The sequence below is a fragment of the Heliangelus exortis genome, chromosome 18 (genome assembly GCF_036169615.1).
Source record: "Heliangelus exortis chromosome 18, bHelExo1.hap1, whole genome shotgun sequence".
In the NCBI taxonomy this organism is placed as follows: domain Eukaryota; kingdom Metazoa; phylum Chordata; class Aves; order Apodiformes; family Trochilidae; genus Heliangelus; species Heliangelus exortis.
In genome coordinates this window covers 1,100,287-1,128,245 of record NC_092439.1, presented here as the reverse complement: position 1 = coordinate 1,128,245, position 27,959 = coordinate 1,100,287, and the positions used below count along the sequence as shown (strand labels likewise).

Below are 27,959 nucleotides of genomic sequence, written 5' to 3'. Positions count from 1 at the left end.
TCTGCCGCATCTCCGACCTCTACATGGACCTGCGGGATGGGAGGGTGCTCATCAAGCTGCTGGAGGTGCTCTCTGGAGAGCTGCTGGTAGGAATTCCAGACTGATGGAGACCCTGGGACACATCCCCATCCCCTTCTCCATCCCCTTTTCCATCCCCACCTCCATCCCCATTTCCACCCCGTTCTCCACCTCCATCCCCACCTTCATCCCCTTCTCCATCCCCATTTCCACCCCATTCTCATCTCCATCCCCATCCCCATTTCCACCCTGTTCTCCATCTCCATCCCCACCCCCATCCCCATCCCCATCCCCATCCCCATCCCCGTCCCCGTCCCCTTCCCCATCCCCATCCCCATCCCCATCCCCTTCCCCGTCCCCTTCCCCTTCCCCTTCCCCATCCCCATCCCCATTCCCATTCCCATCCCCATTCCCATCCCCATCCCTCCAGTCCCCTGGTTCCCTGGCTGTTGATTTTGATCTCCACCCCGTTTGGGTGGCAGTGGGAGTGTCCATGGGTAGGGGTGGGGGCACCCAACATGGAGGAGGGGGGGTGTTGAGCGCTCTCCTGTCCCAGCCCAAGCCCACCAAGGGCCGGATGCGGATCCACTGCCTGGAGAACGTGGACAAGGCACTGCAGTTCCTGAAGGAGCAGCGGGTCCACCTGGAGAACATGGGCTCCCACGACATCGTGGACGGGAACCACCGCCTGGTGCTCGGCCTCATCTGGACCATCATCCTCCGCTTCCAGGTGGGGCCGGCTGGGGGGGATGGACGCTCCGTGGCTCATTCCCAAGCCTTCCTTCCTGGATGGTCTCCTCCAACCCTGGGATGTCCTTCTGTGTCCCCCCCCAGATCCAGGACATCATCGTGCAGACGCAGGAGGGCCGGGAGACGCGCTCGGCCAGGGACGCGCTGCTGCTCTGGTGCCAGATGAAGACAGCGGGGTAGGTGTGGGGACCCCCACCCCACGGGGCTCTGGGGGTGGCTGGGTGGTGGGTGAGGGTGACACCGTGTCCCCACGGCAGGTACCCTCACGTCAACGTCACCAACTTCACCTCGAGCTGGAAGGATGGGTTGGCCTTCAACGCCCTCATCCATAGGCACAGGTAGGCGGCACAGCAGGGGCACCGGGGGGGTGGTGGTGGCACCTGGGGGGTGGTGGTGGCACCGAGGGGGTGGTGGTGGCACCAGGGGGACGTCCTGTGGCTGTGCCACTGTTGTCCCACCTCTATCCCCAGGCCTGAGCTGGTTGACTTCCAAAACCTGACCAAATCCAATGCCCGGCACAACCTGGAGCACGCGTTCAGCGTGGCGGAGAGGCACTTGGGCATCACCCCCCTCCTCGACCCTGAAGGTGAGTGAGGGTCCTGCTGCCCACCCTCCTGCCTCAGTTTCCCCCTGGGACACCCTGGGGACACACTGAGCTCCTGTGGAGAGGATTGTGAAGTTTCCACCCGACGAGAGCGGGGTCTGGGTGGGAGCAAAGGGGGGACCCGATGACCCGGTGGTGGCCTTGGGGACACGGGGACGATGCCTTAGGGCGGGTGAGGACCGAGCCCTCCTCTTGCAGATGTCTTCACGGAGAACCCCGACGAGAAGTCCATCATCACCTACGTGGTGGCCTTCTACCACTACTTCTCCAAGATGAAGGTGCTGGAGGTGGAGGGCAGGCGGCTGGGCAAGGTAGGGGACGGCGTTGAGGTGGGACGGGGGGTGCTGGTGGGGTGCTGGTGGGATGCTGGCCCCCGGCGCTCACCCCTGGGCCTGTTGCAGGTCATTGAGCACGCCAAGGAGACAGAGAGGATGATCGAGGGTTATGGTGGGTTGGCCTCAGACCTCCTGACCTGGATCGAGCAGACCATCGCCTCCCTCAACAGCCGCAGCTTCGCCAACTCCCTGGCCGGGGTCCAGCACCAGCTCCAGGCCTTCAGCACCTACCGCACAGTGGAGAAACCCCCCAAGTAAGTGTCCCCCCAGGTCCATCTCTTGAGGGCAGGTTGGGATCAGGTGGGGTCCATCTTATGGGGGCAGGTTGGGTCCATCTCTTGGGATCAGGTTGGGTCCATCTCTTGGGATCAGGTTGGGTCCATCTCTTGGGATCAGGCTGGGTCCGTCTCTTGGGATCAGGTTGGGTCCTTCCCAGAGCAGTTCAGTTCCTAGAGAGGTTAAGAACTCCCTTCTTAAGGGAGTTCAAGCCCATCCCCTGTGGGGTGGTGAGCACCCACGGGTGCCCCCAGTGCTGAGGTTTCTCTCCTGGCACAGGTTTCAGGAGAAGGGCAACCTGGAGGTGCTGCTCTTCACCATCCAGTCACGGATGAGAGCCAACAACCAGCGGGTCTACACCCCCCATGAGGGGCGCCTGGTCTCTGACATCAACAGGGTAAGGGGCCTCCCATGGTTGGGTCCATCCTCTCCTGGGGACAGGTTGGGTCCATCGCTTGGAAGCAGATTAGGTCCATCATCTCCTGGGAACAGGTTGGGTGGTCCCTCATCTCCTGAGAGCAGGTTGGGTCCATCCTCTCCTGGGGACAGGTTGGGTTCATCCCCTTCTGGGGACAGGTTGGGTCCATCCTTTTCTAGGAGCAGGTTGGGTCCATCATCTCCTGGGAACAGGTTGGCTGGTCCCTCATCTCCCAAGAGCAGGTTGGGTCCATCTCTTGGGGGCAGGTTGGGTCTGTCTCTTGGGAGCCAGTTGGGTCCTGTTCAAGTCCTAGAGCAGGTTGGGTCCACCTCTTAAGTCAACTCCACCCCAGGTCACTTCAGGTCCCTCCTAGAGCAGGTCAGGACGACCCCACAGCAGGTCGGGTTCCTCCGGCCCCACTCCCGTCGGGATTCACCAGCAGAACAAGACACGTAGTGGTGGGGGGGTGGGGTGCCACGGGGCTTGGGTGTCACCTCTGCCTGCTGCCACCTCCCCCCAGGCCTGGGAGCAGCTGGAGAAGGCAGAGCACGAGCGGGAGCTGGCGCTGCGCAACGAGCTGATCCGTCAGGAGAAGTTGGAGCAGCTGGCGCGGCGCTTCGACCGCAAGGCGGCCATGAGGGAGGCCTGGCTGAGCGAGAACCAGCGCTTGGTGGCCCAGGTGAGATGAGGGACACCCACCCCGGGGACCCGGGGGTCCCACCAGAACCTCACCGTCAGTTTTACGCCGGGCTAGGACAACTTCGGCCACGACTTGCCGGCGGTGGAGGCGGCCAAGAAGAAGCACGAGGCCATCGAGACGGACACGGCCGCCTACAAGGAGAGGGTGAAGGCCATCGTGGCGGTGGCCAAGGAGCTGGAGCTGGAGGGCTACCACGACATCCAACGCATCAACAAGCGCAAGGACAACATCCTGATGCTCTGGGAACAGCTCCTGGAGCTGCTGGCTGCCCGGCGCCAGCGCCTGGAGATGAACCTCACCCTCCAGCACCTCTTCCAAGAGATGCTCCACAGCATCGACTGGATGGATGAAGTCAAGGTGAGGTGCCGGCATTCCGTGCTGCCACGGGTGGGGTGCGTCGGGCCCACCGGCGGGACCTTCCTGGGGAGATGGATGATGGCGGTGGCATTTGGGTGGTGGGTGACAGCCAGGCCTCTCCTGTAGGTGCAGTTGGCATCGCCTGAAGCTGGGAAGCACCTTCTGGAGGTGGAGGAGCTGCTGCAGAGCCACCGGGTGCTGGAGCGGGACATGGCCCTGCAGTTTGAGAAGAGCCGGGCCGTCAGCGCCGCTGCCCTCCGCTTCGCCGACGCTGAGGGTGGGTGTGGTGGGACACCCGTGGTGGGTGGGGGAAACGTGCTGATGGGTGCCCACCTTGCTCCATGGCATGGCCAGGGAAAGATGGGACAACGTGTTGATGGGTGCCCAACTCAATCCATGGCATGACTTTGGGAAGATGGGACAATGTGTTGATGGGTGCCCAGCTCATCCCATGGCATGGCCAGGGAAAGATGGGACAATGGGTTAATGGATGCCCACCTCAATCCATGGCATGGCCAGGGAAAGATGGGACAATGTGTTGATGGGTATCCACCTTGCTCCATGGGTGGCTGTGGGAAGATGGGACAATGTGTTGATGGCTACCAAACTCGCTCCATGGCATGGCTGGGGGAAGGTGGAATGATGTGTTGGTGGGTGCCCACCTTGCTCCATGGCATGGCCAGGAGAAGATGGGACACTATGTTGATGGGTTCCCACCTTGCCTCTCGACCAGGCTACCGTCCCTGTGACCCCAAAATCATCCGTGACCGCGTGAGCCACCTGGAGATGTGCCGGCGGGAGCTGCAGGCGCTGGCAGCTCGGAGGAGATCCTTGCTGGAGCAATCCCGATCCCTCTGGACCTGCCGGTGGGAGCTGGATGAGGCTGAAAGTTGGATCAAGGAACAGGAGCAGCTCTACTCGTCCTTGGATTTTGGGAAGGACCTACCGAGCGTCTTGCTTCTCCAACGCCGTCACGCCGCCTTCGAAGCCGAGCTCCGGAGCCGGGGTGAACGCCTGGAGCGGGCGTTGACGGCGGCCGAGGAGCTGGGGGCTACCGGGGGGCTACGGGAGAGGGCGAAGGCGGTGAAAGGCTCGTGGGCCCAACTGGAAGAGCTGGTGGCCTTCCGTCGACGTGGTTTGAAGGAAGCCGAAGGGTTCTTCCAGTTCCAGGCGACGGCGGAGGAACTGGCGGAGGCGCTGAGGGACGCCCGGCGGCGGGCGGGCGCCGAGGAGCTGGGCCAGGATGAATCCCACACCCGGGTCCTGCTACAGCGCCACCAGGAGCTGGTGGAAGAGTTGGAAACCATCAAAGAGCAGCTGGAAGGGTTGTCCCGGCAAGCTGAAGGTTTCCCGCCGGAGCTACGGGCCGGGCCCGAGGCCCAGAGCCGCCTGACGGCCCTGCAGGAGCTGCTGGCCGAGGTGGCCACCATGGCGGAGCGGCGGGGCCAGCAGCTGAAGGACGCCCTGGGCCTCTACACCGTGTTTGGGGAGAGCGACGCTTGTCACCACTGGATGGGGCCCAAGGAGACCTGGCTGGGGCAGCTGGAGGTCCCCCGGGAGCTGGAGGACCTGGACGTGGCGCAGCGGAGGTGGGAGGTGCCCTCAGGGTGGGTGCCGTTGGGTTGTGTCATGAGTTGGAGCCCGTTCTCAGCACGGTGGTTGTCCCCGGCAGGTTGGAGGGGCTGGAGCAGCAGATGGCCACCGTGGCTGCCCAGGTGGCCACCGTCAACCAGGCAGCTGAGGGGCTGGTGGCCAGTGGCCACCCCCGCAGCCCGCAGGTCCAGCAGTGCCAGGAGAAGCTCAACCAGAGGTATGGTGGTGGGTGACACAGGGACAAGATGGTGGCACTGGGGTGAGGGGGTGGTGGTGGCACTGGGGCGAGGATGTGGCATTATAGGGTGAGTGGGTGGCACTAGGGGTGACACCAGGGAGAGGGGGTGACACAAGAGGGGGATGCTGGGGTGAGAGGGTGACATGGAGGAAAGGGTGAAGCATGAGGTGAGGGCGTGACACGGGGTGACGGGGACACCAGGGCAAGGGGGTGGCACTTGGGCACTGGGTGACACCGGTGTGAGGGGATACCACTCCTCCAGGAGGAGTGACACCAGGACAACTGGGTGACACTGGGGGTGAAGGGGGTGACACCATGGTGAGGGGCAGGCATGCTGACACCAGGGCAGACTTGAGTGGCAATGGGTGAAGGGGTGACTCCAGGGCAAGGGGGTGGTCCCCACCCTCCATGTCACCCCCTGGTGTCCCTCAGGTGGGACCGTTTCCGGGCACTGGTGGCCGAGCGTGGCCGGGCGGTGGGCTCGGCCCTGCGGTTCCTCAACTACTGCCTGGAGTGCCAGGAGACCCAGCAATGGCTGCTGGGCAAGGCCCGGGCCGTGGCGGCCACCGCCGAGCTGGGCCGCGACTTGGCGGGCGTCCTGGCCACCCAACGCAAGCTCTACGGCATCGAGAGGGAGCTGGTGGTGGCCGAGGACCGCCTGGCCGCCCTCCGCTCCCAAGCCGACCTCATGGCCCAAGAACGTCCCGAGGTGGCCAAAGAAGCCACCCAGAAGCTTTCGGCGGCGACGGCGGCGTGGGACGAGCTCCAAGATGCTTTGAAAGACCGAACGGCTTCTTTGGGGGAAACCGGGCAGCTCCGGAGCTTTTTGCAGGATCTGGATGACTTCCAAGCTTGGCTTTTTGGGGCTCAAAAATCCGTGGCGGCCACCGACGACGTCCCGGGGTCCTTGGGCGAGGCGGAGGAGCTGTTGAGGCAGCACCGGGCGGCCCGGCAGGAGGTGGAGGAGCACGGGGCCGCCTTCACCGCCCTGATGGAGAAAGGGGAGAAGGTGCTGGGGGAGCAGAGGGACCCCGACTACGAGGCGCTGAGGCAGCGGCTGGGCGGCGTGGAGCTGGGCTGGGCCGCCCTGGGCAAGATGGCGGAGGCTCGGCAGCGCTTCCTCGACCAGTGCCGAGACTTCCAGGAGTTCCTCCGCGACGCCAGGCAGGCCGAGATCCTCCTCAGCAACCAGGTCGGTGTCCCCAGGGCCATTCCAAGCTCTTGGGTGCCCTGAAAAGGTGCTGACCTCCCACCCAACGTGTTGTGTCCCCCCCCAGGAGTACACGCTGGCACACTTGGACCTCCCCGACACCCTGGAGGGCTCGGCCACCGCTTTGCGCCGCTTCCAGGACTTCCGTGCCAGCCTGGAGAGCAGTGCCGAGAAGGTCCCTGAGGTGGTGGCCAAAGGCACCAAGCTGGTGGCCGAGGGGAACATCTTCTCTGAGAAGATCACCGAGAAGTGCCAGGCCCTCCAAGAGCGGTGAGCACCCAGCAAGGGGTGGTTGGGCAAGTGTCTGGGCAAGCAGGGGCTGATGTTGCCTTCTCTGTTGACTTTGCCACCCCTGTTGACTTTGTCATCCCTGATGGCTTTGCCATCTCTGACTTTGCCTTCCCTGGTGACTTTGCCACCTCTGGTGACTTTGCCATCCCCGATGACTTTTCCAGACACGGGGCCGTGGTGGCCAAGGCGGAGGAGGCAGCGGGTTTGCTGCAGGACAACCACGAGCTGCAGACCTTCCTGCAGAGCTGCCGGGAGGTAGGGACACGTGGCGTGGCTGGTGGCACCGGCGTGGGGTCCCCACCAGCCGAGCCCTGACCCCTCTCTCCCTCAGCTGGATGCTTGGGTGGATGAGAAGATGCTGACGGCACAGGACATCTCGGATGGTGAGGCCCGTGGCCTCCAGAGCAAGTGGCAGAAGCACCAGGCCTTCATGGCCGAGCTGGAGCCCAACCAGGGCTGGCTGGAGAAGATTGAGATGGTGGGTGTCACCACCCCTGCCTGGAAGCCTCCTTGCCCCCTCCCGGATGGGCAAGGGGTCCCCGTGGCCGGCAGGGTGGTGGCCACCAACCCCTTTGGTGTCACCAACAGGAGGGGAAGGAGCTGTCGAGTCAGAAGCCGCAGTACGGGGAGGTGGTGGAGCGGCAACTGGAGAAGCTGCAGGGGCGGTGGGACGGGCTGCGCGGGGCCGCCGAGGAGAAGGGACGGAGACTCTTCCAGGCCAACCGGGCCACCCTGTATGCCCGGAGCTCGGAGGAGCTGGGGAGCTGGTTGGCACGGGCAGAGGAGGAGCTGCGAGCTGCTGAGCAGGCCAAGGACCTCACTGCCACCAACCTGCTGCTGAAGAGGTTGATGGTGGGTGGTGGCACCTTGCCCCTTTCTTTGGATGAGGGTGGGATGTCCCCTGGTTCAAGGTGGGGGGGGTGTCCAAGGTTCCATAATGGGGCTGGTGGGTGTCTTGGAGGTCCCCAGCTCTGTCCCTTGAGCTCACCCCAGCTCTTCCCACCCAGAGACTGGAAGAGCAAGTGAGAGGACGGATGAAGGAGCTGGAGGAGCTGGAGTCTCAGGGCCCTGTCCCTGGGGGGGCCGTGCCCGAGGCTGCTGGGGATGAGCAGAGGCTCCGGCAGCGCTTCCTCGACGTGCTGGAGCCCTTGGAGAAGAAGAGGAAGGAGCTGGAGACCACCAAGGCCATGTTCCAGCTCAAGAGGGATGTAGAGGAGGAGACGGTGAGTGCCTACATCACAGTGGGGTCTTGGGGGTCACCAGTGGGTGCCATGGGGTGCTCAACCATGTGGTCTCTTCCCCCCAGCTGTGGGTGCAGGAGCGGTTGCCCTTGGCCACGTCAACGGAGCACGGCACCGACCTCCCGAGTGTCCAGCGCCTGACCAAGAGGAACGAGGTGAGCATGGACCCAACGCTGGCACCCCGGGGGTGACATCCCACGGGTGACCCACCACGGGTGACCCACCACCATCATTGGGCCCAGGGGTGACACCCCACGGGTGACCCACCCCCACCATCTCCATCCACCCGCAGACCCTGCAGAAGGAGCTGGCAGGACACGAGCCCCGCTTGGCCGAGGTGCTGAGCCGGGGGGAGGCGGCGGTGGCAGCGGCCACCGGAGAGACCCAACCCAGCCCCGAGCTGGAGCGTGGGGTGCGGGAGCTGCGGGAGCTGTGGGAGCGGCTGCGGGAGGAGGTGACGGCGCGGCACCGGCGGCTGCGGGAGGCAGGGGAGGCTCAGCAGTACTACTGGGATGCAGCTGAGGCCCAGGCCTGGGTCAGCGAGCAGGAGCTCTTCATGGGAGCTGAGGAGAAGCCCAAGGTGAGTTACGGGCTCCCTGTAGGGCCGGGGGTGCTGTGCCAGCCCTGGTGGGTCACACCGCGCTGTGCTGTGGCACAACGTCCAACCCCTGCCCATGGTGTGTCGTTACGGGCCACCCATGACACCCTCTGCCACATCCCATCATCTGTGACACCCTCTGCCATCTCCCACCACCCTCTGCCATGTCCCACCATCCATGACACCCTCTGCCATGTCCCACCACCCTCTGCCATGTCCCACCATCCGTGACACCCTCTGCCATCTCCCACCACCGTCTGCCATGTCCCACCATCCATGACACCCTCTGCCACCTCCCATCACCCATGACACCTCTGCCATGTCCCACCACCCTCTGCCACATCCCACCACCCATGTCACCCTCTGCCATGCCAGTCCAGGTCATCCCATGCCATGTCTTGTCATTAAATGTCACACCGTGCCACCCTCTGCCATGCCACGTCCCCACCCCGAGCTGGGAGGTGCCCGTGGGGTGGGTGGGTGCCGTGTCTGTGCCCCTGGGTGCTGAGGGGGGGTTGTTGGGGTGTGCAGGATGAGGAGAGCGCGGCGGTGATGCTGAAGCGCCACGTGCGGCAGCAACGCGGCATCGAGGACTACGGGACGGCCATCAAGGAGCTGGCGGCCAGGGCACAGCACCTGCTGGCTGCTGGACACCCCGAGGGGTAGGTGCCACCACCCCCTGTGACCTCTGACTCTCGTGACAGCCCTGTGTGTCCCTCAGGCCAGACCCGTGTGTCCTTTGTCCCTTGAGGCCGGTCCTGTGTGTCCCCTGTCCCTTAGGGCCAGTCCTGTGTGTCCCCTGTCCCTTAGGACCAGCCCTATGTGTCCCTTAGGGCCAGACCTGAGTGTCCCCTGTCCCTTGGGGCCAGTCCCATGTGTCCCTTGGAGCCAGACTTGTGTGTCCCTTGTGCCTCAAGTCCCTTGTGTCCCCTGGCCCTGGTGGGTAGCCCCATGTGTCCCTTGGGGCCAGCCCTGTCTGTCCCCTGTCCCTTGTGGGTAGCTCCATGTGTCCCTTGGGGCCAGCCCTCCGTGTCCCCTCTCCCTTGTGGGTAGCTCCACGTGTCCCTTGGGGACAGCCCTGTGTCCCCTGTCCCTTGGGGCCAGCCCTGTGTGTCCCTGTGCCTCAAGTCCCTTGTGTCCCTTGTCCCTGGTGGGTAGCCCCATGTGTCCCTTGTCCCTTGGGGCCAGTCCTGTGTGTCCCCTGTGCCTCAAGGAAGCCCGTGTGTCCCTTGTCCCTGGTGGGTACCCAAACGTGTCCCCTGTCCCTTGGGGCTGCCCTGTGTGTCCCCTGACCCTCAGGCCAGTCCCTTGTGAGCAGCCCCAGGTGTCCCCTGTCCCTTCAGCCACCTCAACCTGCATCCCCTGTCCCACCAGGGTGTGTGGGGGAGGTTGGTTTGGTCGTTATCTCCGGTGGCTTTGGTTGCCCCCGGCGCTCGGCTCCTCTCCGGTTGGTGTCAGAGGGTGGGGGGGACACACGGGGAGCCCCGAGGTGACAAGAAGGGTCGGGGACATCTTTTGCTGTGTGAGAACTGGGGTGTCTGTGTGCCGGGGCCACGCAGGGAGCAGATCATCCGGCTGCAGGGCCAGGTGGACAAGCACTACGCCGGCTTGAAGGAGGTGGCCCAGGAACGCCGCCGGCGCCTGGAGAACATGTCCCACCTCTTCCAGCTGAAACGGGAGGTGGAGGACCTGGAGCAGTGGATTGCAGAGCGTGACGTGGTAGCCTCCTCCCAGGAGATGGGACAGGACCTGGATCATGTCACGGTGAGACGGGGTCGGGTGGTGGGGTTTGGGTTTTTTGAACGGTTTGGGTTGGAAGGGACCTTCAAGCTCATCAAGATCCAAACCTTCTTGTGTGGGGACACCTTCCACTAGGCCAGGTGGCTCAAGGCCCCATCCAACCTGACCTTTTCCAGGGATGGGGCAGCCACAGCTTCTCTGGGAAACCCGTTCCAGCATCTCACCACCTTCACAGGAAAGAATTTTTTCCTGATGTCCAACCTAAATCCTCCCCTCTTCAAGCTTTGACCCGTTTTCCCTTCTCCTCTCCCTCCCTCCCCGTGCCAAAATCCCTCCCCCAGCTTTCTCTGAGCCCCTTCAGTTATTTGAAGGTTGCTCTGAGGTCACCTCCAGGCTGAGCAACCCCAACGTCTCCATCGGGGAGGTGCTCCAACCCTCTGAGCATTTTGGTGGCTTTCCTCTGGACACAGCAGGAGGGGAAACTGACTCTTCTCCTCATCCCAAACAGCTCTTGAGGGAGAAGTTCCGGGAGTTTGCCCGGGAGACGGGGAGCGTGGGGCAGGAACGGGTGGACAGGGTCAACTTGACCATCGAGGACCTCATCGACGCCGGGCACGCCGAGGCGGCCACCATGGCCGAGTGGAAGGATGGGCTGAACGAGAGCTGGGCTGACCTCCTGGAGCTGATTGACACCCGGGGGCAGCTCCTGGCTGCCTCCCACGACCTCCACAAATATTTCTACGATGGCAGCGAGCTCCTGGCCCTCATCGCCGCCCGGCGCCAGGAGCTGCCCCAGGACTTGGGAGAGGACTCCGGCACGGTGGAAGCTTTCCACCGCATGCACAGCGCCTTCGAGAGGGACCTGCAGCTGCTGGAGACTCAGGTGAGGCTTCCCCAGTGGGATCACAGCACCACGGAATTGTTCTGGTTGGAAAAGACCTCGCTGGGTCCAATCAGAACCCAGGTCTAGAGTCCAGCGCTTAAACCACGTCCCTCAGCACCACATGGTTTGGCTTTGCAACCCCTCCAGGGATGGTGACACCACCACTGCCTCCCTGGGGAGCCCGTGCCAGTGTTTAGTTACTCTTCCAGTGAAGAAGTTTCTTCTAATACCCAAACTAAACCTCCCACGGCCCAACTTGAGCCGTGAACACACAGTAAACCCACCAAGGTTTCAACCTCACCGCCCGTCTGTGCCAGCAGGGCTGCCTCTGTCACTTGAAAAATGCCATCATTGTCCCCACCTTAGGGACCCACCTTAGGCTCTGGTTACCCCGGGGAGCCAAATCAGATGGTGCCTGTTGGGTGCCCAACGTTACCTCTACCCACCAGCACCCACCACCTCCCCTGCTCTGCCCCGTGTAGGTGCAGCAGTTCCGGGAGACGGCGGCTCGCCTGCAGACCTCCTACGCCGGGGAGAAGGCAGCGGGGATCCAGGAGCAGGAGGAGGAGGTGGCCAGAGCTTTGAGGGAGCTGCTGGAAGCTTGCAGCGGGCGCCGGGCCCGTCTGGAGGACACAGCTGCCAAACACCGTTTCTTTGGCATGGCGAAGGATCTCCTGTCCTGGATGGAGAGCACCGTGCGGCAGATTGAGACGCAGGAGAAACCCCGGTACGGCTGCAGAGACCCCCCCGGCTCCCCCCCTGCCCCCTGCCAGCGGCCACGGCACCCACCCGTGACCAAACCCCATCCCTCTCCCCAGGGACGTCTCCTCGGTGGAGCTGCTCATGAAATACCACCAAGAGATCAGGGCTGAGGTGGACGCCCGGGGCAAGAACTTCACCTCCTGCATCGAGCTGGGCAAGAAGCTGCTGCAGCGCAAGCACCAGGACTCCCCCGAGGTGAGGACGGTGCCACCCGGGTCACCTCGAGGAGGGCATCTCCTCGGTGACCCCGTCCTCTCAACGCTGCTGTCCCCCCCCAGATCAAGGCAAAGCTGTTGGAGCTGGTGGAGAAGAGGAAATCCATGATGGAGACCTGGGAGCAGCGCTGGGACCGCCTGCGGCTACGTGAGTGCTGGGGAGGGGACCAGGGGTGGGAGGCGGTGACAACGGGGGTGACAAGGGGGGGTGACAACCGATCCCTGCCCCTCCCTGCCCACAGTGCTGGAGGTCTGCCAGTTCTCCCGGGACGCCTCGATGGCCGAGTCGTGGCTGATGGCCCAGGAGCCCTACCTGGCCAGCAGTGACTACGGGCAGACCGTGGACGCCGTGGAGAAGCTGCTCAAGCGCCATGAAGCCTTCGAGAAGTCCTCGGCCACCTGGGAGGAGAGAATTGCTGCCCTGAGGAAGCTGACGACGGTGAGGAAGGCCTGGGGTGGCACCTGACCTCTGCTGCCTGCTTGGGGACACAGGCACCTGCTGGCTGCTTGGGGACACGGGCATCTGCTGGCTTCTTGGGGACATGGGCTCTGCTGGCTTCTTGGGGACACAGGCACCTGCTGGCTTCTTGGGGACACGGGCATCTGCTGGCTGCTTGGGGACACAAGTGTCTTCTGGCTCCTTGGGGGCAAAGTCCCCTCTGTCTACTTGGGGACATAGCCAGCGTTACCAGCTTGTGGCCAGGACCTCTCTGTCCCCTTGGGGACACAGACATTTTCTGCCTCCATGGGGACAAGGCCCCCTCTGCCTGCTTGGGGACATAGGTGTCTTCTGGCTCCTTGGGGACACAGGCATCTTCTGCCTCCTTGGGGACAGGCACCAGCTGGGACCCTTCTGATCCCCTGCCTCAGTTTCTCCACCCCCTCTGACCCCCTCTCCCCTTCTCCCTGCAGCTGGAGCTCCTGGGGGGCCGAACGCTGAGTGAGGGGCTGGGGCGGGAGGGCTCGAGGCGCCCCGAGGTCCCCGAGTACCACCTGGAGCTGGACGGGGAGCTGGAGGCTGGGTAAGGACCCCCCGACCCTCCCTGGGCAGCACCTCCATCCCCCTGCTCCCCGAGCTCTGGGGATTTTCAGGAATTTCTCATCCCGGGTGGGGAATTTTGGGGGTGCTGAGGGCGGCTGCTTCCCGGCTGCAGGTCTGAGGAGGAGGAAGAGGAGGAGAAGAGGAAGGAGAGGAGCCCACGGGACGCTTCTCCCCCCACCACGGACGGAGCAGAGCCGGTCAGTCCCTCAGTTTAGTTTTACCTCCTTCTCCTGGCACCACAAAACGTGTCCCTGCATGTCCCACCACCTCCTGCCTGTCACCCCGTGACCGTCACCTCCACCCTGGCATGCTGATGGCTCCCTGCACCCCTCCTCACCCTTCCCTCTGCTCCCTGCTTGGTGTTGAATAAATGTTGAATCACCCCCCACCCCAAAACAAAAGGGACCCCTGCTGGCACCCGTGGGTGGCTCCGGGACGGGGACAGTGGCCGCAGCTGGAGGAGCTGCCCTAGGGTGGGCAGATCAGGGCCACCATCCTCTGCTGTGGGTGAGGCCACCCGTGTCCCCAGAGGAACCCGTGGGCACCCGGCTGTCTGAGCACCCCGGGAGGTGCCCACGGACACACACGTGGCAGTGGCTCTTGAGGTGTCACTGTCACTTGGACATCGTCACCCCAAGGGGCATTGTCACCCCGAGGGACATCGTGGCTGTATGGGACTTGGGTGTCTTGCAAGATTTGTCACCCTGTGGAGCTCTGTCACCCAGTGGGGCATCATCACCCTACGGGGCATTGTCACCCCTTGGGGTATTGTCACCCTGCAAGAAGACATTGTCACCCCAAGGGACATCATCACCCCATGGGGCACTGTCACCCTGCAAGGCATCATCACCCTGTGGAGCATCACTACCCCAGTGGCATTGGCACCCTCCAGGACATCATTGTCACCCTACAAACCTGTCACCCTTCAGGACATCATCACCCCCAGGGCATTGCCACCCTGGGGACATTGTCACCCCACGTGCCAGCCACCCTCTGCTCACTGCCAACCTCTGCTGCTTCTGCCTGCTTGGGGACAGTCATCTGCTGGCTTCTTGGGGTCTGCCTGGGGACAGTCATCTGCTGGCTTCTTGGGGTCATAGCCAAAGTCACCTGCTTGGGGACAGGACCTTTCTGTCTGCTTGGGGACACGGGCATCTGCTGGCTTCTTGGGGACAGGGTCCATCTGTGTGCTTGGGGACATGGACATCTGGCTTCTTGATGACAAGTTCTTTTCTGTCTGCTTGGGGACAAGGTCATCCCCTGCCTGCCTGGGGACAGGGCCATCTGCCAGCTTCCTGGGGACAGGGTCCCCTCTGCATGCTTGGGGACACGGGCATCTGCTGGCTTCTTGGGGACAGGGTCCTCTCTGTCTGCTTGGGGACATGGGAATCTTCTGGCTTCTTGGGGACAGGGCCCCTCTATCTGCTTGGTTACATGACCACTGCCACCTGCTTGGGGACAAGGTCCCCTCTGCTTAGGGACACAGGCATCTGCTGGCTCCTTGGGGACAGGGTCCCTCTATCTGCTTGGTGACATGACCACTGTCACCTGCTTGGGGACATGGACATCTGCCTTCTTGGTGACAAGGTCCTTTCTGTCTGCTTGGGGACAGGGCCATCTGCCAGCTTCTTGGGGATAGGGTCCCCTCTGCATGCCTGGGGACATGGGCATCTGCTGGCTCCTTGGGGACAGGGTCCCTCTATCTGCTTGGTGACATGGCCACTGTCACCTGCTTGGGGACATGGACATGTGCCCTCTTGATGACAAGGTCCTTTCTGTCTGCTTGGGGACAGGGTCCCTCCTGCCTGCTTGGGGACACGGGCATCTTCTGGCTTCTTGGGGACAGGGTCCATCTATCTGCTTGGTGACATGACCGCTGTCACCTGCTTGGGGACAGGGTCCTTTCTCTGCCTGCTTGGCCACTGTCACCTGCTTTGGGACAAGACCCCCCCTCTCTCCTTGGGGACACGGCCACTGTCACCTGCTCGGGCACAGACCATTTGCCACCTGCTTGGGGACAGTGTCACCTCCCAGCCACCGGCATCCCACCCGCGGGGGTGTCACCAGAGGAGGGGAGGAGCTCAGGAGGTGGCTTCGGGTGGTGACCGGGGGGGTGTAACGGGGCCGTTGCTTTGCGGCAGCTGACCCGGACCTCGGGGGAGGAGGAGGAGGCGGTGCCGGTGCCACCCAGCCCGCGGCCACCGCGACAGGAACCCGAGGAGGTGGCCACCTTACCGGCCAGGGCCACCAGCGTCCAGCTGGAGGGCTACCTGGGCCGCAAGCACGACCTGGAGGCGGCCACCAAAAGGGCTTCCAACAGGTAGGTGTGGCTCAGGTGACAGGGGCAAGGTGACAGTGTGCAGGTGAGAGGGGGCAGTGGGAAGGTGACAGGGGGAAGGTGATAGGGACAGTGACAGGGGGGAGGGTGACAGGGGAAGGGTGACAGGGGGGGTCACTACCAACCCCCTCCTTCCCAGGGGGTCATTCCTGTCCCTTTTTATTCCCCAGGGAGGGATCATTCCCATCCCCTTCCTTCCCACTCTCTTCCTTCCCAGGAGGGGGATCATTCCCAACCCTCTTTTTGGGGTGGGGGGTTCCCAACCCCCTGTTTCCTGGAGGGGGGGTCATTCCCACCCTCTTCCTTCCCAGGGGGATCATGCTGGTGACAGGGGGCAGGTGACAGGGGGCAGGTGGTGGCCCCACTGGGGGTTGTTCCTGGCCACTGAACTCGTGGAGCTGTGGTCTGGGTGGTTGGGGAGGGAGGAGGAGAGGGAAGGAGTTGATGGAAAGAATGGGAGAGGGTTTGGGGGGGGGGGGGATGGTGGGACCGCTGCTCCCCAACATCTCCAGCAGTGCCCTGGAGGAGGGGACAGAGGGTGGGGACACAGAGCTGGGAGGGGGGGGTGGCCCAGCAGCTGTGCTGCCATCCTGGGAGAGCTGGGGATGGGCTGGAGGGGCTGGGGGGGGAGATGTTGGGGGAGATGCCAGGAGTGGGGAGTCTTCCATCCGGGCAAGGAGAAGCCCAGGGAGCAGGAGAGGTTGGGGAGGGAGGTGGCAGAGGAAAGGGACCTGGGGGACAGCAGGGTGAGCACCAGCAATGTGCCCTGGTGGCATCTGGGGGGGTTGGGAGGGCAGGAGAGGTTCTGCTCCCCCTCTGGTGAGGCCACAGCTGGAAGAGGAGAAACTTCTGGAGTGGGAGGGAGGGAGCCCTGGTCCAGGCTGCCCGGAGAGGTGGGGGAGGCTCCATCTCTGGAGGCTTCCAACCCCCCCTGGACACCATCCTGGGTGGGTGCCCCACACTGGGTGACCCTGCCCTGGCAAGGGGGGGTTGGACTCCATCATCACCTCTCGAGGTCCCTTCCAACCCCCCCTGGACACCATCCTGGGTGGGTGCCCCTGCCCTGGCAGGGGGGGGTTGGACTCCATCACCTCTCGAGGTCCCTTCCAACCCCTGTGCTGGGGACACCGGTGACAGGTCCTGGAGCACGCGGTACTGTGTCCTGCGTGGGGGGCAGATGGCTTTCTTCAAGGATGCCAAGAGCCGTGCCCTGGGGCTGCCCTGCCACGGGGAGGAGCCCCTGGGGCTGCGGGATGCGCTCTGCGAGGTGGCCGCGGGCTACAAGAAGAAGAAACACGTCTTCAAACTCAGGTACGGCCCGGGGGTGGCCATGGGGGGACAGCGGGGTGGCCCACGTCGTCACCCGGCCACCCCCCCTCTGTCCTCAGGCTCAGCAACGGCAGCGAGTGGCTCTTCCATGGCAAGGACGAGGTGAGGGTTGTCCCCAGGGCAGGGCTGGGGGACACGAGGGACCGGGAGGGAGGGGGATGGGGGTTCCCAGGGGACACCAGCGGGGACGTGGTGGGTGACCAACCCCTAAGGGACACGGGGTCACCAGGGGTGCTGTGAGGAGAGAGGAGGGAGACGCTGGCACCCAGGGGTGACACAGGGACGTGGAGGTGGGGGCTGGTGATTCCCGAGGGACATGGGGTCACCAGGGGTGCCATGAGGGTGACCAGAGATGCCCAAGGGGACACGGGGTCACCAAGGGTGCCATGAGGATATGGGGGGTGACTCAAGGTGCCCAAGGGGACATGGGGTCACCAGGGGTGCCATGAGGACATGGGGGTGACCAGAGACACCCAAGGGGACACAGGGTCACCAAGGGTGCCATAAGGACATGGGGGGTGACTGGGGATGCCCAAGGGGACACGGGGTCACCAGGGGTGCCATGAGGACATGGGGGGTGACTGGGGTATGGGGACACGGGGTCACCAGGGGTGCCATGAGGACATGGTAGGAAGCTGGTGGTGCCCCAAGGGGCCATGGAGTGACCAGGGGTGTCACGGGGACATATTTGGGGGGGTGGTGGCACCCAGGTGGCCGTGGGTGGCTGAGGGGGAGGTTGGGGTGTCCCTGGGGGGTTTGGGGTCTCCGTGGGAAGGTTTTGGGGTATTCCTGGAAGGGTCTTGGGGGGGTGTCCCTGTGTGTGTGTGTCCCCCCTCCCGAGGTGACCCGGTGCCCACAGGAGGAGCTGCAGGCCTGGCTGGGGGGGCTCAGCGCCGCCATCGCCGAGTGCCGGGGGGGGGACAGCAAAGCCCAGAGCCTCCCCCTGCCCCTGGGCCCCCCCGCGGCCCCCCTGCCCCGCAAGGACAAGGAGAAACGCTTCAGCTTCTTCCCAAAAAAGAAATAACCCCCCCCAGGGAGGGGAGGGGGACACAGGCGGCCCCCTCACCCCCCCACCCCAGCGCGACCGAGACGGCCGGATGTGTCACACGTGTGCCCAGCCAGCACGCGCGTGTGCCCGCACATACGTGTACAGTGCCCCCCCCGTGTGTGCACACGTGTATATATATATACATTTGTATTTATATTTATATATATACAGCCCCCCCTCCCCCTCCCAGGGGACGCACACGCCTGTGCACACGCGTGTCCCATGTGCACACACGTGTACTGTGCACACGTGTCTCCTGTGTGCACACACATCCTGTGCACACACGTGTCCTGTGTGCACACGTCCTGTGCACACACGTGTCCCATGTGCACACACACGTGCCCCGTGCACACACACGCATCCACACGCGTGCACCCAATGCACACGGGTGTATGTGGGGGGGGGTCGGGTCGGGTGGGTGTGGTTGGGGAAGGGGGGGGAGTGGGTGGGATGCAGCCCCCCCCAGGTGTGTCCCAGCATGCACACACGTGTCCCAGCATGCACACGCGTGTCCCTGCACGCAGGTGCACCCCCCCTGCACGCGTGCATGCCCCCCCCGCCCCCCCTTCCCCTCCCCAGCACCCATGTGGGGGGGGGAGGGGGATGCTGTGGGTGCTCCCCCTCCCCAAAGCCATAGCCCCCCCACAATGGGTGGGTGCAGAGGGGGGGTCCCTGCAGGGCACCAACCAAAGAGCATCGGCCCACGGGCACAGGGGGGGGGGAGGGGGGGGGGGGGACATTGCACGCCCTCCCTCCCCCCACCCCTGAGCCTGCACCCACACCCCCACCCCCCCTCCTTGCACCCACAGCCGGGCCGAGCCCCCCCAGGGGGGGTGTGGTGTGAGCAGAGAGAAACTTTGGGGTCAACTTTGGGGTTTTGTTTGTGGTTTGGTTTTTCTAATAAAGATGTGAAAGCCAGATGGGTGCCGGGGGGGGGTCCGTGGGGGACCCTAATCCTGGGCAGGTTGGGGAGTGGGGGGGTCACAGGGTGTCCTTGCTCTTGGGTGAGCTGGGGGGGCCACGGGTGCTTCTTCTTCCAGGTAGGTTGGGGGTCTATGGGGTGCCCCTGCTCCTGGGTGAGCTGGGGGGACCACGGGTGCTCCTTCTTCCAGGTGGGTTGGGGGTCCCCAAGGTGTCCCATCTTCCAGGTGAGCTGGGGGGTCCGTGGGTGCCCCTATTCCTGGGCAGGTTGGGGGGGTCACAGGGTGTCCTTCTGGGTGAGCTGGGGGGGGTCACAGGGTGCCTCTGCTCCTGGACAGGTTGGGCATCCATGGGGTGCCACTTCCAGGGAAGCTGAAGGTCCACGGGGTGCCCTCCTGGGCAGGGTGGGAGTCCATGGGGTGCCCCTTCTCCTGGCCAGGCTGGGTCTCCAGGGAATGTCCCTTCTTCCAGGTAGGTTGGGAATCTATGGGGTGCCCCTTCTGGGCAGGTTGGGAATCTGTGGGGTGCCCCTTCTTCCAGGTAAGTGGGGGGTCTGTTGGGTGCCCCTTCTCCTGGCCAGGTTGTAAGTCCATTGGGTGCTCCTTCTCCCAAGCAGCTTGGGTTTCCATGGGATGTCCCTTCTTCCAGGTAAGTTGGGGGTCTGTTGGGTGCCCCTTCTGGGCAGGTTGGGAATCTATGGGGTGCCCCTTCTTCCAGGTAAGTTGGGGGTGTGTTGGGTGCTCCTCCTGACCAGGTTGGGAGCCCATTGGGTGCTCCTTCTTCCACATGGGTTGGGAGTCTGTCAGGTGCCCCTTCTGGGCAGGTTGGGAATCTATGGGGTGCCCCTTCTTCCAGGTAAGTTGGGGTCTGTTGGGTGCTCCTCCTGACCAGGTTGGGAGCCCATTGGGTGCCCCTTCTCCCGGCCAGGTTATGAGTCCATTGGGTGCTCCTTCTCCCAAGCACCCCGGGTCTCCACGGGCTGTCCCTTCTTTGAGGTCCACGGGGTGCTCCTAGGGGACAAGGCTGGGGGGGTCTAGAGGCTGCCCCTTCCCCACGGGTCACCCCTGCACCCCCTGCCCCCCCTAGCTGGCAGCATCCAGGGTCTGAAACTTCTGCCTGAGGTCCCTGACGAGGCCGTGCCGGGGGGGCTGTGGGGACAGGGGTCCCTCCTGGGGCGGGGGGCAGCGCCGCCGGTATTCCTCGGATGCCTGGTAGGCTTTGCAGCGTTCCACCACCGCCTTCAAGCAGATCTTCTCCCGGGTGGTGGGCGAGCGGATCTGAACGTAGGTTTGGGGTTCGGGGGTCACCGGCAACCTCTCCAGGACCACCACCCTCTGCCCCGCACCCAGGGGGGCTTCGGCCGCCACCCAGAGGGTCCCCTCGCTGCCGTGCCGTGCCGGGGGGGTGCCGGCCCCTCCCGCGGTTTCGGCGCTCCGGCTCCGCCCGCCGCCCCGTTCCTTCTGGGTGGGGCGACCGTCCCGGGACGGTCCCTCGGGGGCCGATCGGCTCCGGGTCACCGGCGGTGGCCTCGGGCCGCCGAATCGGGCTCGGAGCTCCCGGACGTCGGGCCAGGTGAAGGGTTCGGGGCTGGGAGGGGTGCGTGGGGCGGGGGATGCTGCCGGCCCCGCGGCCGGTGGCAGGGTCACCGCGGGGGGGGCGGTGGCGGTGCCACAGGGGTCGGTGACCTCCGGGGGGGGGTGGCGGTGACCGACGGGTGCCGGCGCGGCGGCTCTTGATGCGGAGGCTGTACTGGCGGGCCAGCTGGTACACCTTGGTGCTGGAGGGTGGGGGGGGGGTCAGCAGCACCCCCGGGGGTGGCCCCGCTGACGGCGGTGACCCCGCTGACGGTGGCGGTGACCCCGCTGGTGGTGGCGGTGACCCCAGTGGTGGTGGTGGCTCCGTCTCCGTAGCCCCCAAATCCTCGTCCTCCAGGATGAGGAGGGGCTCGGGGGTCTGCAGCCCGTTCTCCCGGCAGGGTTCCTCCTCCGGGGATGCCTCGGGACCCCCGTGGGGTGGCCGTGGGGTGGGCTGGGGGCCGGCGGGGGGCCGGGGGAGCCCGTTGAGGCGGGAGATGTTGCTCCTGACCAAGCCCTTGGGGATGAAGCTGAGGCTCTCCCGGCGGCGGACGCTGAAGGCGGCGTCGCGGTGCTCGGCGTGGCCGTAGTAGCTTCTGATCTTCTCCAGCAGCAAACGGTCCCGGTTGGAGAGCAGGGATTCCCGCCGGGTTCCGGCCGCCGGTTCGGGGGAAGGGACGGAGCTTCGGGACCCTTCCCCTCCGGTATCCCCCGGGGGTCCCGCCCCGTCCAGGCTGAGGGCGCTGCCGCTGCGGCTGCCCGGGGCCAAGGAACTGCGGCGGGAGAAGGTGCCCCCTCCCCCGAACCTCTGGGCGATGACGCTGGCTTGGTCCAGCACCGAGGGGGGCAAAATGCTGTCCCCCTCTCCTTCATCTTCCTCTTCCTCCTCTTCCTCCTCCTCCTCCTCGCTGCTCGGCCCCTGGAATTCCTCCCCACCCTGCTCCGCTTCCCCCTGGCTGCCCCCCGGCCCCGACGAGGAGGGGGTTTGGGGTCCCCCCGACCCCTCGGGGTGCTGGCCGGCACGGGGAGGGCTGGGTGGGTATGGGGTGAGTCCTTGGGGACCCCCCGGGTGGGGCTGGGGGGTGGCACTGACCTTCTCGCAGCTCCCCGGGCCCCAGCTGCTGGGGCGCTTGGGACCCCCCAGAACTGGTGGGTGCCCCCCAGCCTGGAGGAGAGAAAAGGAGGGGGTCAGGGGGTGCTGGGAGTAATGTGGGGTGCCCCTGGAGGAGTGTGGGGTACCCTGGGAATAATATGGGGTGTCCTAGGAGTCATACAGGGTGCCCAAGAGTGATTTGGGGTGCCCTAAAAGTAATCTGGGGTGCCCTAGGAATAATGTGGGGTGCTCCTGAAGGGAAGTGGGGTGCCCTAGGAGTCATAGGGGGTGCCCAGGAGTGATCTGGGGTGCCCTAGGAGTAATCTGGGGTGCCCCTGGAGGGGTGTAGGGTACCCTGGGAATGTTACAGGGTGCCCAAGAGTGATGTGGGGTGGTGTAGGAATAATATGGGGTGCCCTAAAACAATATGAGGTGTCCCAGTAGTAATAGGGGGTGCTCTGGAAATAACAGGGGGTGCCCAAGAGTAATATGGGGTGCCCTAGGAACAATATGGGATGCCCAGAAAGAATCTGGGGTGCCTTGGGGCCTCCCCAAGGGGGTGGGTGGGTACCTGCTCCTCCTGGGGTTCCAGCAGCTGCTCCCCAGTCCCTGGCAGCTCCTCCTGGTTCTCCTTGTCCCCTGCTTCCTCCTCCTCCTCCTCCTCCACCGTGTCCCCAGGCTCTGGCCAGGCTCTGGGGTGCTGGGGGGTCCCCTCCATTTCCAGGAGAACCCCCTCACTGCCAGCATGCTGCTCGGGGGGCAGCACCGGGCTCAGCACCCCCCTGGCAAGCTGCACCCCAAGGGTGGGGGGCACCCCCAGCCCCCTGCACCCCACCCTTACCTTCAGCCCTGCCAGCGGGGAAGAGAAAAGGGGAAATTAGGGCAACACCCCAAAATACTCCCCCAAACCCCCCTCCCCCCACGCCCCCTCCCGGTGCTGGTTGCCCACCTTGCTGGCCCAGTTGCCGCAGGATCTGCTCGGCAGGCTCTGCAGGGAGAAGCCAGGCGTGGACACGAGGTGAAGGTGGCGTTGTCCCCGTGTCCCCCAGCTTGTCCCCAAAGCCCCCCTCCCCCCAGAACTCCCTCCCCTGGGGTCCTCACCCGACTGCCTGCGCCCCGGGGGGCCCCGCACCCGCTCGGGCACCGCCTGCTCCTGCTCCTGCTGCTGGAAGGGTTCTGAGGGGACAAAGCCACCCATCAGGGCTGTCCCCGGGTACCTGCTGACCCCAGGGGGGGTTGGGGACCCCAGGGGGGGGTTGGGGACCCCGGGGGTCTCACCGGATTGGCGTCGGGGCAGGGGCAGGGGCTGGCAGGACCAACTCTTCTTCAGGCGCTCGGGGCTGCAGCGGGGCAGGCGGGGGGGGTCTGGGGGGACAGGGGTGACACTGGGGGACACCAGGGGCACAGGGGGGGTCTGGGGGGACAGGGGTGACAATAAGGGGCAGCGGGGAGACAGGGGGTGACATGGGGTGGCACAGGGGGTAACACTGGAGGACGGAGGGGGCACAGGGGGGGACATAGGGAGGGACACGGGGGCACAGGGGATGACACTGAGGGACACTGGGGGTCAGGGGATGACACTGGGGGACAGAGGGGGCACGAGGGGGACATAGAGGGGGACACGGGGGGCACAGGGGATGACACTGGGGGACACCAGGGACACAGGGGGGGACACCGGGGACACAGGGGGGGACACTGGGGGGACAGGGGGTGACACTGGAGGACAGAGGGGGCACAGGGGGGGACACGGGAGCACAGGGGATGACACTGAGGGACACTGGGGGTCAGGGGATGACACCGGGGACACCAGAGGGACGGAGGTGACACTGGGGGACACCAGAGGGACAGAGGAGGGCGAGGTGCTGGTGTCACTCACAGAACAAATCCATCTCCAGGATGGCTTCTTTAGCCTGGGGGAGGGGGGAGGGATGGAGAGAGATGGCAAGGGGTGAAGCTGGGGTGCAACCACCCCCTTCCCCTCCTCGCTTTACGGGGGTGGGGGGCATGGTGCCAGCAGGGGGTCTGGGTGTCCCCCCCAGCTCTGTCCTCACCTTCTGGGGGACAATGGCGTGGTGGTTCTCCAGGATCAGCCTCTTGATGTGGTGGGTCCAGATGCGCTTCTCCTCCACGTTCTTGGCCTGGGGGACGCAAAGAATTGGGGAGGGGGGAGTTTGGGCAAGGGAAAAGGGAGCAAGGGGGGGGGAGGTCCTTTGGGTGCTGTCCCCTGGGTCACCCCACCTGCAGGTTGTGCTGCTGCTTCCCGTGCTTGTAGTGAGCAAGGCTGAAGCAGAGAGAGTCCCGGGTGCTCTCGATCAGCATCAGGGAGGAGCACTGTGGGGAGGGGGGGTCAGCACCACAGCACCCCCAGACCCAGACCCAGGACCCCCATCCTTGGCACCCCCATCCCCAGCATCCCCAGCCCCTGGCACCTCTATCCTTGGCACCCCCATTCTTGGGAACTCCAGACCCAGCCCCCCCAGCCCTGGGACCCCCAGCCCTTGTCCCTGGCACCCCCCATCCCCAGGACCCCTAATCCCTAGCACCCCATCCATGGGAACTCCAGCACCCCCTGGCATCCCCATCCTTGGGACCCCCATCCTTGGGACCCCCATCTCCCCCAAAGCCCCCGGCACCCCCATCCCCAGCACCCCCTGGGACCCCAGACCCCCACCCCCTCCTGGGACCCTCACCCCCATCCCCAGCACCCCCTGGGCCCCCATCCTTGGGACCTCCATCTCCCCCAAAGCCCCCGGCACCCCCTCCCCCGCACCCACCTGTTCCCCAGCACCCCCTGAGCCCCCCAGACCCCCTGACCCCCCTCCCCAGCCCCCCGTCCCCAGGACCCACGGGGATGTGGCTCTTGTAGACGTAGTGCTCCCCACGGGGCCTGGTGATGAGGAGGGTTTTGTCAAAGAGGAAGAGCACCCGCTCGTGCCGGACCCGCTGGGCTCGGAACCTCCCCTCCAGCACCAGCTCCCCGTAACTCGTCAGGTCTGGGCCCTTCCAGCCCAGCAGCAGGGATTGGATCTCCTGAACCCCAAAGGGACAGGGGGAGAGTGGCAGTGCCACCCCCACCCTGCTGTCACACCCCACACCTCCCCCCCTGCCCCCCGTGTCACCCACCCCTGGGACATCCTACCCACCCACCCACCCACCCACCCGTGTCCACCTGCTAACACCCCCTGCCCACCTCTGCCACCCCCTGCCCACCTCTGTCACCCCCTGCCCCACCCGTTGCCCACCCCTGCCCACCTCTGGTGACCCAATGCCACCCCCTGCCCACTCCTGTCACCTATACTCATCTCTGCCACCCCATGCCACCTCCTGCCCACCCATTGCCCCCCTCTGCTATCCCATGCCCACCTCTTCCACCCTCTGCCCACCCCCTGCCCATTCCTGTCACCTCTGCCTGCCTCCTGTGACCCAATGTCACCCTCTACCCACTCTCTGACCCCCGCCCACCCCCTGCCCACTCATTGCCCCCCTCTGCCCCTCCTACCCACCTCCTGTGACCCAATGCCACCCCCTGCCCACTCCTGCCACCTGTACCCACCTCTGCCACCCTGTGCCACCTCCTGCCCACCCACTGCCCCCCTCTGCCACCTCTTCCACCCTCTGCCCACCCTCTGCCCACCCCCTGCCCACTCCTGCCACCCATGCCCACCCATGCCTGCCTCCCGTCACCCAATGCCATCTCTCGCCCACCCTCTGCCACCTTCCGACCCCTGCCCCCCCCCGCCCCCCTCCCGTGACCCCTTGTCCCCCCGTGCCACCCCCCTGACCTGCTGGCGGATGGCGTGCTCGTGCTTGCGTTTCATGTCATTGATGCACCAGGCCACGCAGGTCATGGTGTCGATGGCCTCCAGCACCACCTCGTAGTCCTCCCCTGATTTGTGCTCAAAGTGCTTGGAGATCTCCTGCCCGGGAGGGACAGGGGGACAAAGGGGCTGGGGGGTGGCGTGGCTGTGCCAGGGGACACTGCTGTGCCAGGGGACACTGCTATGCCAAGTGACACTGCTGTCCCTTGGAAAGGTGGCTGTGCCCTGCCAGGTGCCATGGTTCTGACAGGGAAAAGCTGACTGTGCCAGTCTGGGTGACACAGCTCTGCCATGGATGGGTGGCTGTGCCATGGAAGGGTGGCTGTGCCATGCCAGGGGATACTGCTGTGCCACGGCAGGTGACACAGAAGTGTTACGGAAGGCTGGCTGTGCCGTGCCAGGGGACACTGCTCTGCTAGGGGAGGGTGGCTGTGCCATGCCAGGAGACACGGTTCTGCCAGGGAAAAGGTGACTGTGCCAGTCTGGGTGACACAGCTGTGCCATGGAAGGATGGCTGTGCCCCACCAGGTGACAGTGCAGTGCCAGGGCAGGGGACAGAGCCGTGCCAGGGACCGGTGGCCGTGCCGGTGTCACCCCAGCAGCGCCAGGCGGGGTCCCCAGGCGGTGCCGGGTGGCAGCAGGGTCTGACCTGGAGCAGGAGGTGGTACTTGAGGACCCTCTGGACAGGTTTCAGCAGGTAAGCCCCCAGGGGCAGGGAGTGCCTCAGCCCCTCCTGGCACTGCCGCAGGAACCGCGCCTGCGCCTTGCTCCGCATGCACTCGGACAGAGCTGCCACCGAGCTGGGCAGGGACCTGTCACACCCCCTGCCCACCCTCACACCCCCTGCCCACCCTCACACCCCCTGCCCACCCTCACACCCCCTGACACTCCTGTCACACCCCCTGCCCACCCCTGACACCCCCCGACCACACCCTGAGACCCCCTGCCCACCCTCTGCCACCCCCTGCCCACCCGTGCTGACCCCTGTCACCCCTTCCACCCCCTGCCACTCCTGTCCACCCCCTGCCCACCCTCTGTGACCCCCCTGCCCATCCCCTGCATGCCCTCTGCCACCCACTGTCCCCCTCCTCTGCCCCTCTGTCACCCCCTGCCCACCCCCTGTGACCACACTCCCCCCCCCTGCTCACCCCATCCCCACCTCTGTCCCCCCCCTGTCACTCCTGTCCACCCCTTGCCCACCCCCTGCCCACCTCTGGCATCCCCTGTCCCCCCCCGCCACCCTGTGACCCCCTGCCCCCCCCATCCCCACCTCTGTCCCCCCCCTGTCACCCTGTGACCCCCTGCCCCCCCCATCCCCACCTCTGTCCCCCCCCTGCCCGTGTCCCCCTTACCTGGGGTAGTTGTTGCAGTACTGGGTGTAAATGGCAAACTCCTGACTCTGCGAGAGGGGGGTTGGAGGTGGCAGTGAGACCCCGAGTCACACCCACACCCCCCACGTGTGTCCCCCCACCCCCAGCCCAGTGTCCCCATCCTTACCCTGGTGACGAAGCAGACGGCCACCGCCACCGGGTCGCTGGCACAGCTCTCCAGGTTCTGCAGCAGGGTGCTGGGGAAGGACAGAGAGGGGACAGGGTGACACCAGCCAGGTGTGTGCACGTGCCCGGGTGTGTGTGCGTGTCCCCCCCCAGGTGACACCCACCTGCTGAGCTCGTAGATGTCCTCGATGTTCCCAAAGAGGGCACTGACCTGCTCGGGACGCAGCACCGGCTCCTCCGCGTCGATGATTTTGCCCAAGTAACCCTGGGAGCACCCGGGGGGGACATCAGGGCACCCCCACCCCAAAAAACAACTGTCCCCCATCCCATGGGTGGATGGTGTCCCCCCCCAGAGCCTCAGCACCCCATGGGATTTCCAGGCCCCATCCTCTTTCTCCATCCCCAGTTCCCCCAGCCCCTACCAGGACACCCATCCCAGCATCTACCAGGACCCCCAGCCCCCTCAGCACCCCCCAGCCCCAGCACCCCCAGACCCAAAACCCCTAAAGAGCCCCAGCACCAGTCCCCCCAGTGCCAGCCCCTTCTGGGACCCCCCGTCCCCCACCCCCAGCACCCCCTAAGCCCCCCCCAGTCCCCCTCTGTGACCCCCAGTCTCCCTTCCCCTCCCACACCAGGCCCTCCCTCCCCAGTCCCCCCACTCCTCCCTCCCCAGTCCTTACCCAGACCCCCCCCAACCCCTCGGGGGTCTCCACCCCCCCCCAGCCCCCACCTCCACGATGCTGCGCAGGTCCCGGGCGTAGGTTCTCTCCGACTCCACGATCTCCAGCACCACCCGCCCCAGGTAACTGGGTTGGGGTCCGGGACCCCCAAAAGGTGCCAGTGGGTGCCCCCCAGCCCGGGCACCCCCCCAGCCCCCCGGGGAAGCGTTGTTGTTGCTGTTGCGAAGCCCCTCACCCAAGGGCTCCTCCATGGTGCTGCCGGGTTCCGGCACCGGGCGCTGCGGGCAGGCTGGTACCGGCATCCCCCGGTACCGCGGGGGGGGGGGGGAGGGCTGGGGAAGGGGCAACGGGGTGTGATTAGTGGGTGCTGACCCCCCCACGGCACCCACAC

The 27,959-nt window shown here is 65.3% G+C and overlaps 2 protein-coding genes across 10 annotated transcripts; one reads left to right on the top strand and one right to left on the bottom strand.

The window, feature by feature from the left end:
* Nucleotides 1–6: 6 nt before the first annotated feature.
* Nucleotides 7–18,904, top strand: SPTB (spectrin beta, erythrocytic). The gene is made up of 34 exons (XM_071762330.1): nt 7–86; nt 575–748; nt 853–944; nt 1,026–1,106; nt 1,239–1,354; nt 1,571–1,683; nt 1,774–1,961; nt 2,263–2,380; nt 2,922–3,080; nt 3,156–3,458; nt 3,585–3,735; nt 4,192–5,047; nt 5,131–5,268; nt 5,722–6,481; nt 6,567–6,769; nt 6,955–7,045; nt 7,122–7,268; nt 7,379–7,642; nt 7,798–8,013; nt 8,097–8,186; nt 8,324–8,611; nt 9,161–9,291; nt 10,189–10,393; nt 10,878–11,252; nt 11,735–11,979; nt 12,071–12,209; nt 12,293–12,377; nt 12,472–12,668; nt 13,142–13,251; nt 13,384–13,468; nt 15,413–15,591; nt 16,747–16,920; nt 16,998–17,040; nt 17,798–18,904. Exons 1-34 carry the CDS (start codon nt 24–26, stop codon nt 17,960–17,962), a joined length of 6,744 nt encoding a protein of 2,247 aa, XP_071618431.1. The 5' UTR covers nt 7–23; the 3' UTR covers nt 17,963–18,904.
* On the bottom strand, nt 18,850–27,929 carry PLEKHG3 (pleckstrin homology and RhoGEF domain containing G3). 9 transcript variants are annotated; one of them, XM_071762335.1, is made up of 17 exons: nt 27,619–27,928; nt 27,053–27,153; nt 26,890–26,959; nt 26,745–26,791; nt 26,042–26,192; nt 25,357–25,491; nt 24,422–24,604; nt 23,813–23,905; nt 23,626–23,712; nt 23,451–23,484; nt 22,853–22,939; nt 22,676–22,750; nt 22,524–22,562; nt 22,146–22,423; nt 19,731–21,646; nt 19,209–19,559; nt 18,850–19,174 (listed from the first exon to the last, which is right to left on the bottom strand). In XM_071762335.1, exons 1-17 carry the CDS (start codon nt 27,868–27,870, stop codon nt 18,937–18,939), a joined length of 4,137 nt encoding a protein of 1,378 aa, XP_071618436.1. In that variant the 5' UTR covers nt 27,871–27,928; the 3' UTR covers nt 18,850–18,936. The 9 variants fall into 9 exon arrangements, with proteins under 9 accessions (XP_071618436.1, XP_071618434.1, XP_071618438.1 ...); XM_071762333.1 differs by having other exon boundaries at nt 19,593–21,646; nt 27,619–27,927; XM_071762337.1 differs by having other exon boundaries at nt 19,209–19,382; nt 19,593–21,646; nt 27,619–27,927.
* Nucleotides 27,930–27,959: the final 30 nt, after the last annotated feature.

Coding starts and splice junctions, on each gene's coding strand:
- SPTB (XM_071762330.1), top strand. CDS start 24: ATGGACCTGCGGGATGGGAGGGTGCTCATCAAGCTGCTGGAGGTGCTC. Junction 5,269..5,721: donor CAGGAGAAGCTCAACCAGAG/GTATGGTGGTGG, acceptor GGTGTCCCTCAG/GTGGGACCGTTTCCGGGCAC. Junction 11,253..11,734: donor TGCAGCTGCTGGAGACTCAG/GTGAGGCTTCCC, acceptor TGCCCCGTGTAG/GTGCAGCAGTTCCGGGAGAC.
- PLEKHG3 (XM_071762331.1), bottom strand. CDS start 27,870: ATGCCGGTACCAGCCTGCCCGCAGCGCCCGGTGCCGGAACCCGGCAGC. Junction 25,492..26,041: donor AGTACCACCTCCTGCTCCAG/GTCAGACCCTGC, acceptor CCTCCCGGGCAG/GAGATCTCCAAGCACTTTGA. Junction 24,605..25,356: donor AGCACGCCATCCGCCAGCAG/GTCAGGGGGGTG, acceptor TTTGGGGTTCAG/GAGATCCAATCCCTGCTGCT.